Here is a 19,640-nt window from a genome sequence, read left to right on the forward strand (position 1 = left end):
TTTTTTATGTACTTTCATAATATAGTACAGTTACTAATTCTCATAAATGCAATTATAATTGTTTTGTTTCTTCCAATATTTAATCCATATTCTTGTTAATATTTGTTATGTTCAACTAAAATTCTCTTTACATCTTCTATTAAAATTTGAACATATATATGAACTGTCATTTAAAAGAAGAAAAAAAAAGAAGCGAAATGTCTCTTTTGAAAATCAGTATGGGGCAAAAAAGTCTCGAGTAAATATTTGTACGGGGCCGAAATGGCGGGACCGAAATATCTTAGGGGCCGTGTTGGTTGCACAGCCTGTCTGATTATTTATTTATTAAACTCCCGATTTTTACATATACATACAGTACTTTTTTCATTCACATTTGTTCAAAGTACCAACAAAAACTGGGAAAACAACCAGAACGTATGCAAATGCACAAGTGCATGGTACGCCACGTGTTTCTTTACCAATTACACAAGAGCAAAGAAAGCACATTATCTTAGAACTCCTTGATTTCAGATACTATTAGGGGAGACTACTGCGTCGAAGTTATAGTTTGACCAAGAAGACGGTCGACCTTTGGCATTCGATACATTTGTTTACTATACCAATCAAAATGGATCAGGTAATTCAGAAACGTCAACTTTTCCTTTTATTTTTATCCTTTACTGTCATAACAGCACATTCATTTATGCCATTTGATAGCTATTACATTTTGAATGGTTCTAGCTAAATGTCATTATCTTCATAACCCCATGCAATCATTAAAATTGAAAAATCGGCGTCAAAAATCAATTGCAAAGATCTAGAATATTTGGAAATGACAGATTGGTCATGTGCATGACTATAGGATAGCGCCTATCCCTTTATTGGCGATTATTCATGTGGGACTTATCTATTAATTCCTGGCTAACACTGCGTTGGAAGCAAATATTATAACTTTTTTGTCCATTTTTTTGCCTTGACATCTTAATTGTAATATTAGTCATGACTCATGTGATGGGGTCACAGACCATGGACATTACGGACCAGACATTACGGACCAGATTTAGGGACAGTACGGACCAGATTTAGGGACATTACGGACCATCTTCAGAAACTTACGGACCATGATTTAAACATTTTTTTTAAATTATTCACTCATTAGTTTTTAATTTGTTAATAAATACTTGAATATGAGTGCTCAGTATGACGTTATATCTTCCATATAACTGTGAAAAATCCTGTGAAATTCAAATAGATCAATGGTTCAATATAAAATCTTGTGAAATTCCAAAAAGTGTTAAAGACCTATGTTTTTTTTAACAATTATGTGAATAATAATGAACGAAATTTGAAAGATTGGCAGTTAAATCAGTTAAAAGCAACAGAAGAAATATTTTCCAAAACAGTTTATTTCCCAAAATAAATCAAGCACATATAAGAACATATCAGTGTATACATGATATATACAACTTACGTTTCATGATTTTCTTGGAGCAGTTCACGGTCGGGCTGGGTCACATCAAAATCAGACGTGTCCATGTCGTACTCGTCTCTGAAAAAGAATTACACATTTTCAATGTCCGCGATTCCATTTGAATTGAAGTGTTTTATTGCTATTCTTTTTATAAATATTACATAAATAAAAACATATAACCTTTACTACTACTTGTAACCTTTTATGTAAATTGATTCCCGAAAATAAAAGTTAAGGACCATACCTTAAAGATGCCTGTTCATGGGTGATACCGGCGGCTGCGGACATCTGGCTACCCTCAAGAACACTGTCTGCTGTTGGCAGCCGCATGATGTGGTCTGGTGTCCTTGGGACGTCACTGTTTTTGATCGTCTCGTCCTATAATGTTAAAATGATATGTTTTAAACACAAGCTATTGGTTAATCAGTTTAAACCATTCCCGAAACTGAAATTTGAAATCTATGTTAGTTATATGTTTACCAAGTTCATCATCCAATCTTATGAGAAAACTGTAACATACCTGGACTTTCATAGACTCCTCTGGCCGAGCTTCATCATAACACGTGATGCACGTGAATTCTAACTCGGTACCATCCAGGTTCGCGGCATCATACTGGGCAGTGGTTATACCTGTACCACAGCGTAGATGTTGCCAACGTTCACATATGTCGCATTCCACAGCGCGGTGGTTTGCATAAACACCTCTAGAACAGTGGATACAACGTGCGCAAGGCATACTTATAGATCTAGTCAGTTTTGTGGCATTGGAAATTGTGAGGATGTAAACCTCAACTCTTGCTTTATATTAAATAAACGATGTGTGTTTGTTGCAATTCTTGCAAACTGATGTTTAAAACTGGCAATTTATGTTGCCTTAATTAGTGTTTATTAGTTATAATTGTACCTGGCGGTATATTACAAAAGAAACAAACATCATAATGACAACCTTTAATTGGCAATCATGAAAGTGTGAAAACCCATAGTGACGGCGCACTTTCACTGAACCTTTCAATTAAAAGAGATGAAACGGAAAACAAACAAATATGACGATCCAAAGTTTATTTCAGAAAGCAATCGATCACATATGAAAACATTAATATTCACATTTTCAAATACACATAAGTTGTATGTAAAATTATAAATCAATGCCCATAATTATCTCAATTATATTATATATTTTGTTCTTAAACAAACTGTGAGTAATGTTTAGTTCATGGTACGTAATGTTCCGAAATATGGTACATTATAAGATAAAAACATATTTCGTTCATTATTATTCACATTATTATAATAATTTATTAAAAATACATGTTTAACATTGGAATTTCACGGGATTTTTCACAGTTACATTAAAGATAATTGTCATACTGAGCACTCATATTCAAGTATTTATTAACAAATTTAAGACCAATGAGTGAATAAATTAATAAAAAAATGTTTAAAAACATTATAAATCATGGTCCGTAAGTTTCTGAAGATGGTCCGTAATGTCCCTAAATCTGGTCCGTAATGTCCCTAAATCTGGTCCGTAGTGTCCCTAAATCTGGTCCGTAATGTCTGGTCCGTAATGTCCATGGTCCGTTGTGTCCGTAATTCATGTGATGAACTGTATGGCAGCGCTATATCCCTAATTCAGCTGAATTTTATGTGGGACTTCGATTTTATTTCCTGGCCAAAGCTTTGTATGAAGAAAATATAGATACTGGTTGAGAAGCAGTTTCCGACTAATCGCTTTTTCGCGTACTTTCTTTAGATCTTCATAAAGAAGGTATTGCAATTTAACTATATGCTAACTAGGCAATCAAAAGTTGAAATTCTTACCGAGACACGTTAGTATCTTTTATTATTATCTTATGTTTAATGTTTATTTTTCATTTTGTACACAAACTTACACGTGGGGGAACGTCACACGCAGCGTTTTGCGCATGCGTGTGAACCTAATTTGCATATCTATGAATAGCTACAAGGTTTTCCTAAATTGATTTATACAAACGATGATATTGTGTACATATTTGTGAACACTGGTGTCATGCTTATTTCGCACCCACATATTCACTTAAACACAAGTTTCTATCAGAAATGAACAAAATATCATTGGTATTTAGTGTCTGCCTGATTTCGAGTATGAATTGACTGTCGTAAATTTTAAGGTTTAAATTTTTCGTAAACGCTGAAGAATGAAATAATATTTCTCTTATTACAGTCTAATATTTAGTATATTTAATAAACGGATAATAAAAGCACACAATAGGCACCTTAAATCTGCCCCGCATTTGATTTGTGAGAAACATGCTTCTCATTACCAGCTAATCAGAACAGTGTCAGTACCCTCTTTGCGCCCCTTCTCATTACCAGCTAATCAGAACAGTGTCAGTACCCTCTTTGCGCCCCTATTAGATACACTATATGTGACGTCACACATGTGAAAAATTTATCGACAATAGCAGCTTGAGCTGTAGTTCTCTAAAATGTTAACAATATTAGTAGGTATTTAAACATGTATAAATAATTCAATAAAAACGTATAAAAACTGTCAGAAACTGCTTCTCAACCAGTATGCATTTATTGGTTCATTCTTCCTATTTTACATTCTAATTATGCATCAGTCAATTGTAACCACTACTCTTCCGGTCTGGGGGTGTATTGGGGGTAGCAGGGGAAATAGGCTGTGTTATTACCTTCCAGGTTGCCCCGCAGTGCCGGGAGAATGCGGTGGTTTTGTTTTCGCTCAGAAAATAGCGGGGAATGGGCCTTATCTTGGATGTCCCTAGAGTGCAGGGGGGTTTTACCAGCAGTTTGTCTCCTCAGGGTGAGGATTTTACCCGAGATGGGCTGGACCAAAAGTTGAAGTCTCCGCTATTCGCCAGGCCTGGGGGGTGGGGGCCATGGTTACAATTGACTGGTGCATTATATGAGAGCTTGGACTTTGTCACTCCGATTGCCTTTTGTGTCATACAAAATACTGGGATAGCATTTTTTCCACTTAGTTAACTATGAGCTCATAAATTTAATTTGTCAGACTGCTCGTGCATTACATACCTCTATTGAGTCTCAGAACATTCCAGATAAATAGAATTATTCATTAATTATTAATTATTCTTAATATAGCACCTCTAAGTGTGCAATACGAATCAATAAACGCACACTAGCTCTAAGTGTGCAATACGAATCAATAAACGCACACTTCATATTGAATGCTCTCCTTGACAATATAGTTTGAAACAAATTACCCTCTACCATTGTGATTGAAATAACACACTCACACCATTCATTGTGTATAATTTCATTAATTTGGGTAGCGAGTGCAGTCACTGTATTGATTATAATGTGTAAAGAATAACAAAAACAAGCAGAACACAATAACACTGCGACTGAATATATGTTAATATATATATATTAAATTTTAATGATCATGGACCAAATCACTCTATCATTGAACTCATGCTATTAAAGTCTTACATACATTTCTTGATTATTTAAGGGTATCATCACACATATTTTGCTTAGTTGATTCTTATTCTATAACTGGTCTTTTTGAAAATAAATTCTAACCAATTTACCAATATAAAAATACATAAACTTATGACACATTTATACCTCAACACGGAAAAGTAGACCATTATGTTCCAATGATGAGCATATAGCATTAGGCAAATGATGCCTGGAGTCAAAGTGAAGGCCAGTATACTCATTGAAGGACAATGCCGAGTCATGTGTTGGCATGAGGCCTAAAAAAATACTTCTGGTTTGGGTGAACCGACCCTTTTATGAAATAGGCGCCAACCTTACTGTTTGAACTTTTTCTTAAAAAATAAATAAGAATTTGTGTGTTTTAATATGTAGTTTAAAAAGCTTTATACTGAAGATTACTTTAATGCCATTCCCCAATGATGACAAAAACGTTATGATATAATGCCTTAAATATTAAAAAAAAATGATGAAAATAAATATAATACCTACCCTACTGTTTTGGACAAGGTAATACCCTATACACACAATATTTAAATGGGGCTGAGTCACGTTTTCACATGAGTCACATCACGGCAATGTTCCAAAATCATGATGGAGCCATGCCAGCTTAAGGCCAAAGTCACAATTTTAGGCTTGAGTCTGGTGATTTTCAGTCTGCCTGTAGATCTCATAGGCTAATATCCATTGAAAAAATATCAATGAAATGTTTTTACCTATCTATGGGAGGTATTAATTCTCATTTAACATTGCTCTATATTGTTGTAAAATCCAACTGCTATAACTTGAACCAGGATATGTTTTTCCCCATTTGCAAAAGGATACAGAACGATTCTGAATATCCTGTAGCTGACTATTTTGTCAGTTAGGCTGGCTAAATATCCTGCTTTTCTGCTATTATCAGATCTAAGGTTCTTAAAGGGACGCAATATAAGCTGAAGCAGTTTAATTATTATTCATTATTATGTTTAACTAATTTGACTTTAATGGTCCCCCCAAAAACCCCCACAAAAAAAACAACAACACCAAACAGTGTGATTTATGAACTGTTAAAAAGTATGAGTCAACTATTATTAAATCAATGTTGTTGTTTATTTCTTCAAATTAATAGCTATGTGGCCAGGAATTCCCCAGTTAAAAAGAAATGTAGGCCTTTCAATTATAATTTGACCTTTTTGCAATTTTCCTCTCTTTTTTCCCCAAAAAATGAAATGCTGAATGTTCTCAAAAAAGATCATTCCCTTAATGTTGCAATATGTCATTCACAGAATTTGGAAAAGGCTAATTTGATGTAAACAAAATAAAAGCTTGTATTAGAAAGAGGATTGTTATTTATTTGTAGCTGTTGATAGTGTATATATTAAGTGTGGGAGTAGGCTGGAGTAAGAAGTCCAACTGTCAACCAGTAGGTCGTTGGTTCAAACCCCACTAGGGAATAATTCTCAAGGCCTTTTTAGCTCGACTATTGCAGAATAGGTGGGCTATACAACTTGCCCCAGCGTCGGCGTCGGCGTCAGGTTAAAGTTTTAGGGCAAGTTGGGATTTTCACTTATAAGTCCAATAACCTACCATCAATTGACTTAATACTTCACACAGTTGTTCAGGGCCATCACATGATGAGGTTAGATAACTCCATATTATTCTTTACACAGATTATGGCCCCTGATTGACTATGGAACTTAGGTTAAAGTTTTAGGGCAAGTTGGAATATTTATTAATAACTTCTATATCCTTTGTTTAATTGACTTAATACTTCACACAGTTGTTCAGGACCATCACACAATGAGGTTACATAACTCCATATTATCCTAAATACAAGTTATGCTCCCTGATTGACTTAGGTTAAAGTTTTAGAGCAGGTCAAAGTTTTAGGGCAAGTTGGGATTTTCACTCAAAACTCCAATACCATTCATTTAATTGACTTAATACTTCACACAGATGTTCAAAGCCATCACATAATGAGGTTAGATAACTCCATATTATCTTTTATACAAATTATGGCCCCTGATTGACTATGGAACTTAGGTTAAAGTTTTAGGGCAGGTTGGGATACTGTTTAATAACTTTTATACCCTTCATTCAATTGACTTAATACTTCACACAATTGTTCAGGACCATCACCCAATGAGGTTACATAACTCCATATCCTTAATACAAGTTATGGCCCCTGATTGACTTAGGTTAAAGATTTAGGCAAGTAAAAGTTAAAGGCAAGTTGTGATTTTAATTAAAAAAACTTCTATACCTTTCATTAAATGCACTTAATAAAATTCAAAATTATTTATGACCATCTTACAACAAGAAATATAACTCCGTTTTAACCCAAAAGACAAATTATGACCCTTGATTTTTTTTTTTTTTTTTTTTTTTTTTTTAAATTTCCTTTGAAAGGCATATTTGTATATTCTTAACCACATTTTCATAACGGGAAATCAAGTTATTTGAATGACTTGCGTCATTGTTTGGGCGGGCTGGTGGGAGGGCAGCATCAAAGTCACCTTATGTATCGAATAATTTTAGTTAGGTTTGACATAAAGAGACCAAACTTGGTATTATTACATCGTTATTGTATTCTAAGTCAAAGCGACGTAGTCAAGCGCGCTGTCTTACGACGGCTCTTGTTATAAAAAGACTCTGGTACTGGCACTGGTTTGTACTCATGAGCAGTGAGGCCTGTATAAAAATGATTCAGGTTACCCAGCCCTTCCTACGAAATAGGCACCGACCCTAACCTCTAAACAAACACTTTTCTTAATTTAAAGAAAAGGGTTTTAGCTCACTTTTCAAAAAATAAGGATAGCTATATTACTCACCCTAGTGTTTGTGTCTCATAATGGTTAAGGTTTTGCATATTAGCATCTCAGCAAATATATCATGTATTGTAATGAAAGTTATGTGTTCTCAATTATCCAACAACCTTAATTAATCAAGTTAGATAACTCTATCTGCATATAATGCAAATTATTGCCCTGTTATTGGACATAGAAGTTCTGGGTAAGGTTTTGTATGTTACCTGTAAAGCACACATAGGTTAATATCTCAGCAAGTTCTTGAAGTATTGCATTCAGTCTTTATACAATATCATTCAACCATCCAACCTATGTGAATAACAGAGTCTGTTAGATCTATTTTGCATATAATGCTAATTATGTCCATTCATTTTTGACTTAGAAATTCTGTTTAAGGTTTTTGAATGTTACCACATTTAAGTCATTATCTCAGGAAATACGTCATGTTTTGCATTGGAAATTTAGTCAAGCGTTTCCAACTATCCAATCAACTAAATTAATCAAGTTATATCATTCTATCTTGCATATAATGCAAATTATTGCCCTTTATTATTCGACATAGAAATTCTGTTTAAGGTTTCATAGGCTAATATCTGAGCAAATACTTGATGTATTTCATTGAGACTTTATACAACGATACTGGAACATCCATCCAACTTTAATAGAAAAAAGATAACTGTTTGCCTTTTATGCAAATAATGGCTGTTTATTATTTGACTTAAGATATTATTGTTAAGGTTTTGCATGTAACCACATTTAAGACAATATCTCAGCAAAATAATCATGTAATGCATTGAAACTTTAAACAAGGGCGCCCAACCATCCTAATCTTGCAAATTTTGACCCATTATGTTTTTACTGTTTAAGGTTTTGCCTTTTATCTAATTTTACAGGGATCCATGTATGTTTAAACAAACTTTGCAATCATTAAACTTAAAGTCACCCAAATGACTGAGCATGCTGTCTCTGTGGCAGCTTTTGTTAGATCTGTAGTTTAAAAAGCTATACTGAAGATTACTTTTACGCCATTCCCAGATGAGGATAATAACATTCCAACTTACAGCCTTATAAAGGACAAAACCAAAAAGAACTAACTTCCTACATGTTACCCTGAATAACACAATTTTTTGGTTTGGCTTGATCCATGTTGCTCGGCATCCCAGTGCATGACATAAGCATAAGCCCGGTTGACATAAGCATAAGTCGGTTGACATAAGCATAAGCCTGGTTGACATACGCATAAGCCCGGTTGACATAAGCATTAGCCCGGTTGACATAAGCATAAGCCCGGTTGACATAAGCATAAGCCCGGTTGACATAAGCATAAGCCCGGTTGACATAAGCATAAGCCCGGTTGACATAAGCATTAGCCCGGTTGACATAAGCATAAGCCCGGTTGACATAAGCATAAGCCCGGTTGACATAAGCATAAGCCCACAAGACTGATATCCCAGGTTCTATTTTCATTGTTTTTCTCGAGGACCCATTATTTTTCAACATATGCATCAACAGGATGCATTGTTTTCAAGTAATATGTGCACAAAACAAATCTTGGGAGATTTTTAATAAAGAACCATGGTTATGAAATTTGTGAGTCCTAAGAGTTAATCACAGCAAGGGTGGTTCATATAGCTTACAGATGCCCCAAAATTAAGCTTCAATGAATTAGTATAATCTAAATAAGTTTGTTTTCCTTTTCAGATGTTCTTTGGAGTCCTAAAGGAACCAAGAGGTATCCTAAAGCCGATAGAATGGGTAAGAATCAAAGTGATGTAACATTCTTGTACAGTTTCGTGTTAGTTTTTTCTGTTTTTCGAAGCAATTTCATCTATTATTGAGAAAGAAAGATCATAGCCTTGATGTTGACAGCGGCATTTCTTGCAAAAACCCAAACTGTTCTTGATATTCAAATAAAACTTGGTACACATATTATCAGATACAATAAGCACATGTATATCAAGGCACATAACTCTGGCCTAAATAGTTAAGTTATGCTTATAGTTTGTTTGATAAAACAACAACAGATGAGCGTCAGTGTTCTTTTCATTGCCCTTTCCTTGTCATTGTTTGTCTGATAAATCAACTACAGTTGAGGGTCAGTATTCTCTTCATGGCGTTCTCCTTGTCATTTGTTCTCTTCATGGTGTTCTCCTTGTCATTGTTTGTCAGATAAATCAACTACAGTTGAGTGTTAGCGTTCTCTTCATGGCGTTCTCCTTGTCATTGTTTGTCTGATAAATCAACTACAGATGAGTGTTAGCGTTCTCTTCATGGCGTTCTCCTTGTCATTGTTTGTCAGATAAATCAACTACAGTTGAGTGTTAGCGTTCTCTTCATGGCGTTCTCCTTGTCATTGTTTGTCTGATAAATCAACTACAGTTGAGTGTTAGCGTTCTCTTCATGGCGTTCTCCTTGTCATGTTTGTCTAATAAATCAACTACAGTTGAGTGTTAGCGTTCTCTTCATGGCGTTCTCCTTGTCATTGTTTGTCTAGTAAATTAACTCCAGATGAGCGTAAGTGATCTCTTCATGGCGTTCTCCTTGTCATTGTTTGTCTGATAAATCAACTACAGTTGAGTGTTAGCGTTCTCTTCATGGCGTTCTCCTTGTCATTGTTTGTCTGTATAATCAACTACAGATGAGTGTTAGTGTTCTTTTCATGGCATTCTCCTTGTCAATGTTTGTCTGTATAATCAACTACATATAAGCGTACGTGTTTTCTTCATGGTGTTCTCCTTGTCATTGTTTGTCTGATAAATCAACTACAGTTGAGTGTTAGCATTCTCTTTATGGCGTTCTCCTTGTCATTGTTTGTCTGAATAATCAACTACATGTGGAGTGTTAGCCGGAACCATGCCTGACAATAATCAGCTCCACAGAAAATTTACTCATCATTTTCTCAGCTACTTATCGTTTCTATTGTTTGTAAACAAAATATTATCTTCAAATAATTATAATATTTATTGAGTTTAATGGTAAATTGAACTGACATAATATATTTAATGATTTACGCATCAATGCATTTGGGGATTTTCCATACAGTTCTCGGCCTCGTGGTCTTATTACGTCACAGTGGGATATCACACCTGCGATTGGCAGTATAAAAAATTACCTTCTTATTTTAGCAGACGATATTTTCAAGTGAAAATAAATACACAAAAGGTTAAGCTTCAGTTTTATAAACATCCGAGATATTGTTTACAAAAAGAAAGATGCAAAATTGAAATAGTGAAATGATCCTATTGAAATATGTGGGCGATGCGTTTACGTCCAGTAGTGAATAGACTCGGCCGGATGCGGCAACATCTGCTAATCGGCTATGTTGGCCAAACTCGTAGACATGCATTAAAGGGTTAAAGGGGATTTTTATCCAAAAAGTATCCATTCCCCCCAAACAAAGCTTCTGTGAATGACTTATTTGGCATATATAAAAAGATAAAAAGCTATTTCAATTCCGCCTCTTTTTTACTCCACCAAAACATTCCATTATTTTGATGGTAGACATGATTTCCACTGCAGACACACATTTTTGTAATTTACTGAGAACAATTCTTCAAATGAAACATTGTCTGTCTATGGTCTCATGACGACGATGTCCCTTCCCCCTCAACAATTCATGCTCATCCATATTAATTTGTTGCTTTATGTAATGGAATTTGAAAGAAAGACAACTCTTGATTTTGCAATGATAAGAAACAAGACTTGTCCCCCTTTGTAAAGTTATTCTATAATTTTCATATACTCGAACCTCCAAAGCACTGTTTTTCATGCGTAGAATAGAGCATGAATTTTCTTGTTTGTTTTTCAAATTTTATCATAGCCCATTTGTTGTTGCCTTGAAACACTTTCACCGTGGCGAGCAAGATATTTAGTCAAATGAAACTTACTACATTTCCACTTGTTAATTGTGACAATAGGCACATGTATAGCAATGCTTACATCTCTGGCGTTAATAATAGTTAAGTTATACCCTGTTTGACTTATATTGCACAGCAGCAGGTGAACGTGCACATTTACCATATTGTGCTCTCGTTGTTTTGTATGTGATACTCATTGTATTACTTCAGCATCACAACACAACTAACTTTTCCTTGGGGAAATAATCAGAACGACTTTCTCAATTTGAATATTTTATAAGAATTAGGTAAATAACATTACTGTACATTGATTTGCTACTAATTGCTTGTTCTGGATTTGTTATCCAGTAGACACAGCTAATTATAGCTAAACTAGTCTGTAGATATAGCTTAGAGCTTGTATGTGGATAGAGCTAAGATAGTCTGTTGATACAGCTTAGGCAGTTAATATTTACACCTCAATTTCCATTCCTTAAATGAACTGCCTTTCGGCAATTGGGTTTATCAATCGATGAACACAACATCTTCGGATATGTTAGGATCGCAATTCATAGCATAACAATAAACATGAACCACTATTGATCTTTTTATTGTTTGTATTGTGTCAGCAGGTCCCGTAAATATAAATCAACATTTTAGAATTTTTTTAAATGTAATGTTACCAAAAGTGTTTCAATTTTACGTTTTAAGGTGATTTCAAGTGGTTGATCTTTTCCCGTGTTATTGTGACGTCATTTGAAAAAAAATGTTTCTGGTTACAGTCGGGTCATTCGATTTACAGAATGGGTAAGAAAGGAGTACTTTAAGTTTTTTTTTACTGTAAAGAATTATTTTTTAACATTTTTTTAATTAAATAATGAACTATTAGTGTAAATTTGGTGTAACTCAACTGGGCTGGTCAAAGTACGCGTGGAGTTCTTTGGACTCCACACACTTAGTCCAACCCAATTGCGTTCATACCCCGATAATGACATCAACCCTGCAATTCCAGGGTTCGAATTTAACTTTTTTTGATACTCTCAAATTTTTGCTAGTGCTCAAATTTTCAACTCGCAAAACCAGACACTCACTCGCATTTTTTAAGGCAAACCTTTATGTTTGCTAGGAAAAAGTATATATATTTAATTGAAAACAATGGCTTAAGGTATAGTTTAATTCTTTTAATGAATGATCATGTAATTGTACAATAAACAATATCATCATATATGTAACACTGACAGTACCAACTGCGGAAGTCTGATCAGGCCAGTATTGGTCTGTGCAAAATGTTCCTATCGTCATCTGTGTTGAGGGTCAATTTAATGTTCCACTCCCTCTTCCACATAGTAACAGTTTTAACGGACGAATTATTTCATTTTGGCTTCTTTTTTGGAACTGATTGATCATTGCCATCAGCCGTCGGCGATTTTATAATCAACACGCGTAAAAAACTTATCTTTTAGCTTGTCATCATTATACAGACTGTGTCTCGATACGATTATCGCTAAATACCGCCACCAAAAATGGAAACGAAAGACCAGTCTACAAAAATACATAGTAACGAGTACCTGCCACATAGTAACGAGTACCTGTCTGTGCGCATTACGTTAATCTACGTCATCAATTTCTGTGTGATTATGGGAAAACGAAAGAAGGCATTTCTAAAATTAGTTTTATATCTATTGTGCAGGAATTCATCATCGTTTATGATCATATCTATTTCGAGGATTGCATATTTTCTGCAAATTTTGAACTCGCAAATTTTTGCGAGTGTCTTTAAATTCAACTCGCATATTTCAATTTTGGCTCGCATTTTGCGAGTGTGCGAGTGCTAAATTCGAACCCTGAATTCATTCCTTAAAAAAATCTAAGCCTGTCTATAGATAGGGGTGAGCTATAGATATAGCTGAAATAGTCTGTAGATATGGCTTAACTGACCTATATATACGTAGCTTGGCTAGTCTGTAGAAAGATCTTACTGGGTGACCAGTAGATTAATCATATCTTGCTTTATATGTAATGCTGGTGTAACTTTTATATAGAACTTACAAGTAGATAGAGATAACCTAGCCCATGATTAGAGCTTAGCAGTCTGAAGGTAGATTTAAGCTAGTCTGTAGGTATATATAAGATTACATGAAAATAGATCTTTGCCGTATATAGTTTTGCTAGCCTCTAAATTGTATATATATGGATAACCTGTAGATATTGATTTTCTAGCCTGTAGATAGTACTTAGCTAACCTGAAGATATAGTTTTGCTAGTCTGTAGATAGATATGTGATAGCCTGTCAATATATCTAAGCTAGCTTGTAGATGCTGCTGGTAGGATTTTTCTCTGGCTTGAGAAAGGTGCCCAAGCCCTCTATTTTATGGTATTTAAAAGGAGCATGTGAAAGCTGGCACTGGAACGAACCTTCTGGATATAGTGTAACTGCATGCTTGCTAGGACATTTGCAGTGGGGAAGAGCCTTTTAAAGGCCTGTGTTTTATGGAAAGAAAAAAATCCGAGATGGAAATTAAATTAGTAGCGTACACCCTATTTTATTTTATTTTTGTTTTGAACAGAGCACATCCAACAAATCTTACTTTATACAAATTATGGGAGCCCTTTAGCAAGTTGGGCATGCATGCTGTACATTTTTGGCTAAAGGAGCACAAGCTTGCATTAGCACTGCGCTGGTTAAATGCTTTCTGGGTTTGCTTATTTTCTGGGCTATATATTTGAAATAGCAAGGCTTTTTGAACATTTTTGATTAGAAGCACTTGTGTAAGAAATCAGGTGTGTTCATCCAAAAGTCTCATTTCTATGACAGAATAGTAGTGTTTTTTTCTCTGTCTGCCTAATTACTTATTTAAGAAATGATAGTGCCGTGAAACCCCGTTTATTGATAAATTGTCATTTTCCCTGTCTTAACCAATGCATCTAATGAAGTTGGCTTTTCGTAAGAACTCTGAGAAAAACACATTGACCTATCATCCAATCGCCACGAAGAGTGAGGGCCTATCTCCGCACTGTGACAAATGACAAATAGCCGTGACATTATTCCTAAGTGCCGACTTTATGTTCGCTATATGGGAAGCCCTCGGAACAAGATTGTATTCATTAGGAAGTCTTAATTAGGGTTGCACGGGAGATTTCTCCCGGTCGTATTTTTCAATCAGGTTTAATGGTGTCCAACAGTTATAGGGGGAATGTGACCAATTTAGTGGTCTTCCGCTCATTTGTTCTTACAGGTCTTGTTTTCCATGATTATTTATTGTATCTGTCTGCAGATATATACTTAAACTTGTTCGGCTTTCCATGAAATGAACAACAAATTACGGGAGAAACAGGCTGCATTAAAGGGACTTGCTTATGTTTTTGGACCAACTTTTTTCATGGTCATATATCTAGAAACACTTGAATATTATAATAATTTTACTCTTTGATACTGAAATTGCTGAAAAAAATACAATTTAAGTATGAAAAAAAATCTGGTGTAAGTGGGGACGTAACCCATGCAGTTACAGTCAAGAAAAATTAGAATACGGTACACAAAACCACTCGCCCACAAGGAGTTACATAATCTGAGGGATAACTTAACCCATAAGCCTTTTGTGGAAAAGGGTAACTACAGCCATTTAAATTGAGGACTTTAAAGACAATATTTGAGCATATAACAACACTTGCTGATGGATTCCAGCTGACAGTATTTTTATTATAACACTTTATTTTGTCACAAAACATGAGAAAGTCCCTTAAATATGTATTATCCAAGCAGTTTTCTGAGAATTAGATTTTTTTTCTCACCTTTTATGATAATCATTATGCAAACACAAAACAATTGTTTGATTTCAATGTTCTTGGCTCGTTTAAGCTTTATTAATTGAAGAAACACCTGTTAATTAAAAACACATGCAATTATGGTTGTTCAAATGGATTAAATGCTTCCTTTATGAGAAAGTGCTGTGATTGGCATTTTGAAAATAAATTGCACCGTTACATTATTAACAGGCTCTCCAGCATTCCTACTTTTCCAACATTTTCCTTCTACTTTTTATGCCCCCAAAGGTGGGCATATTAAAATCGCACCGTCCGTCCGTCCGTCCGGCTCTGTAACTTTCCCTTGTATGGACGGATTTTGAAATAACCTGCCACATGTGTTCCACATACCAAGACGACGTGTGGTGTGCAAGACTCGTGTCCCTACCTCAAAGGTCAAGGTCACATTTTGTGTTTATTCACAATGGAGTGCTGCATATAAGGACATAGAGTATAGGTTGTCGTGTCCGGGCTGTAACTTTCCCTTGTATGGACAGATTTTAAAATAACTTGCCACATGTGTACCACATACCAAGACGATGTTTCGCGTGCAAGACCCGTGTCCCTACCTCAAAGGTCAAGGTCACACTTAGTGTTTATTCACAATGGAGTGCTGCATATAAGGACATAGAGTATAGGTTGTCGTGTCCGGGCTGTAACTTTCCCTTGTATGGACAGATTTTAAAATAACTTGCCACATGTGTTCCACATACCAAGACAACGTGTCGCGTGCAAGACCCGTGTCCCTACCTCAAAGGTCAAGGTCACACTTAGTGTTTATTCACAATGGAGTGCTGCATATAAGGACATAGAGTATAGGTTGTCGTGTCCGGGCTGTAACTTTCTCTTGTATGGACAGATTTTAAAATAACTTGCCACATGTGTTCCACATACCAAGACGACGTGTCGCGTCCAAGACCCATGTCCCTACCTCAGAGGTCAAGGTCACACTTAGTGTTTATACACAATGGAGTGCTGCATATAAGGACATAGAGTATAGGTTGTCGTGTCCGGGCTGTAACTTTCTCTTGTATGGACAGATTTTAAAATAACTTGCCACATGTGTTCCACATACCAAGACGACGTGTCGCGTGCAAGACCCATGTCCCTACCTTAAAGGTCAAGGTCACACTTAGTGTTTATTCACAATGGAGTGCTGCATATAAGGACATAGAGTATAGGTTGTCGTGTCCGGGCTGTAACTTTCTCTTGTATGGACAGATTTTAAAATAACTTGCCAAATGTGTTCCACATACCAAGATGACGTGTCGCGTGCAAAACACGTGTCCGTACCTCAAAGGTCAAGGTCACACTTAGTGTTTATTCACAATGGAGTGCTGCATATAAGGACATAGAGTATAGGTTGTCGTGTCTGGGCTGTAACTTTCTCTTGTATGGACAGATTTTAAAATAACTTGCTACATGTGTTCCACATACGAAGACGACGTGTCGTGTGCAAGACCCATGTCCCTACCTCACGTAATTGACACGTAAAGGCAAGATCAACTTTTCATGTACTGACCTTGTTCGTAGGTCAATGTCACATTCGGGGGCATTCGTCACATACTGTGACAGCTCTTGTTCCTTCTACTTTTTCTTTGTTTTCTTACTTTTTCCTTCTACTTTTTCTTTGTTCTCCTACTTTTTCCTGCTTTTTGAAACGGCCTCCTATAATTCCTACCTCTTTGTTAAATCTGCCTATTATTCGTTCTTTTATGTGAAAAATGCTGATTTAAAGGTAAGTTTTTTATCTTGTTCATTTATTTTGATCAGTGAATACCATGTGGTCTAAAGCAGTACATATTAATCATTGACCTGAGATGGCTTGATGGCATACACTTCTCAACAATTTGAAACTGTCATTCAGGGCTTAGTTTCATCAAATTTTGTATGAAATATAGGTATAAGACATTTAAGCTGCGCTCTGACAGAATAGACCGATTTGACAACTTTTGTTTATTTTTTGTCTCAGAATCAGCTGATTTTGGCATCAATGTTTTCAATTCAATCATATAAGATAACTCTCAATTGCTTTTGAAAACTGCAAAAAAAATATTCTTCGTTAAGCATTAGTAAAGCTTTTAGCCATTATAAAAACATAAATTTTTAAACTTAGATATTAAAATCTGCGATCTGATCTTTTATCAACAGTCTTATATCACTGTTTTTCAGACATTGATGCATAAATTGGCTCATTCCAAGACAAAAATATAAAAAGTTGTCATAACAGTCAATCTGTGAGAGTGCAGCTTTCAAAACTTCATTGTTAAAAAAACACACAAAAAAACAACTTATTTACCTCCTTTTGGCCCATAATCACTCCTTCTTTCCTCCACAAGCTTGTCATTAAAGCTATTACATTGTATTTCCACCTTTCTACCAGAGACTGCAGGAGTGCCTACATTCATACAGGTTTTTTTATATTTTGCATCGATTTACCTTGACATACCTACAGCCCTATTTTTCAATATTATGCACTTCTAAACAGAAATAAAACCATAGTTATCTTCACCAGCAAAAAGGTATTTGTTATTTAATGGACACAAGATTTTACAGGATTATTGAACGTCTCCTGGTCATATTGATTGAACTGAATTGAATTGCAAAATATGCTTGACTTAAACATATTTGTATAGATGCTTGACTTAAACATATTTGTATAGATGCTTGACTTAAACATATTTGTATAGATGCTTGACTTAAACATATTTGTATAGATGCTTGACTTAAACATATTTGTATAGATGCTTGACTTAAACATATTTGTATAGATGCTTGACTTAAACATATTTGTATAGATGCTTGACTTAAACATATTTGTATAGATGCTTGACTTAAACATATTTGTATAGATTTGGCTTTGAATTTTCATGGCAATGGTACCCTAGGGTGTAGTACTGCTAAATGTGATCTTCCCCACTGAATGTTTGCCATGTTAGATTCTCTTGTAGGTTTCGTTGAAGCTGTTTCCAATGATTCATGTGCAGACAAATTGTTCCTATTCTTGTTTAGGCTCTATTATTGTGTTAGGCAAAACTATTTTTGTTCATTTTTTCTGAAAAAAAATCTCTTATTGTAGACTCATATATTTTTTAGACTGTTATGAATTCAGCATATACCTATTTTTTTCGACCTGATCATCAGATAATCAGTGTTTAAATAGGGTGAGAGTGGTAGAGGTGTCCGCCTCTCAGCTGAGAGTTATTGGGTTTAAGATCCCTACTTGGCCTCATAAAATGGACACCAGAGATCATGACTACAACAGTTTCAAGTCCAAGTTTTGAATCATACTTAGCACTTTCATTCTATTAAAAATCATCTTCTTTCCATTTTAAACAAAAATAAAGGTAAGAAAATGAACAATTTAGAATAGTAAAAAAATCATCAAATTTCATCACCAATATGCAACTAGAAGGAAAATTACAATGAAATGAAGATTGACAGTTTTTCCACTTGATTCTTAACTTAGACTTAACCTTGAGACTGTTCCTGATCATGGCCCCAGTACTACTTTCTGTCCTAGAATCAGACCTGGTTCGTATCAACTTTCAGCTGTCTTCCAAATCCATTTTATACATTATTATAAACCAAAAGTGTAACCTCTTCTTTTGGTAATTTTCCAGTCAGGTATTTAGCGCAAATTGTTTTAAGTGCACTCGCTTCTCAACTTAAGGCAGCCTCGGGTTTGATTCTGGGCTTTGACATGTGTGTGTTTTGTTGGTGGTCGATCAAGCCAGACACGTTGGTTTTCTCAAGGTTATTCGATTTTTCCCCACACCGCAAGAGCCTACTCTTTCGCGAAATCAACCAATGAGAGTGACTAAGCATAAGTTCTATAACTTTCTGCATAATCATTGTAAAACAATAAACTTTTAAACAAAAACCAGTGTCTGGACGCTTAGGTTTAAAATGACTAGCTCATGTTTTTGGACCTATTTTTTGTTTGACTGTTATGCATTTGCTCACACTTATAATATTAAAAATAACAAATATTTTAACTTTTTGAAACCAAATTTGCATAAAAAAAAATTAAGTATGAAAAAGATACCCTTGTTGTAATGGGAAGGAAACCCACACATGTACAGTCAAGTTTGTATTTCTTTATTAGAGTAGCAGTGGCCCTTTGTGTACCCAAGCAAGGTCTCTCACTCTGGCAAAAGTATGCTCGAGTTACATTCCTTGATTAACTGAGTAAATTATATGAGCATTAGGATCAAGTTATGAAGCTCTTGTATTAAAATGCATCGAATGTGTTAATACTGTGTCAGATGAGATGAAGTGTAAAAGATGATT

At 35.2% G+C, this 19,640-nt stretch overlaps 1 protein-coding gene across 1 annotated transcript in view; it reads left to right on the forward strand.

The window, feature by feature from the left end:
• The first annotated feature begins 541 nt into the window (after positions 1-541).
• Positions 542-19,640, forward strand: part of LOC128217331 (synaptophysin-like) — a 39,164-nt gene continuing 20,065 nt past the window's right edge. Inside the window, exons 1-2 of the mRNA XM_052924418.1 lie at positions 542-616; positions 9,409-9,462. Of these exons, the coding sequence (XP_052780378.1) occupies positions 608-616; positions 9,409-9,462 (63 nt within the window). The 5' untranslated portion in view covers positions 542-607. The remainder of the gene's footprint in view (positions 617-9,408; positions 9,463-19,640) is intronic.

This window comes from Mya arenaria, chromosome 14 (assembly GCF_026914265.1).
Source record: "Mya arenaria isolate MELC-2E11 chromosome 14, ASM2691426v1".
NCBI lineage: Eukaryota > Metazoa > Mollusca > Bivalvia > Myida > Myidae > Mya > Mya arenaria.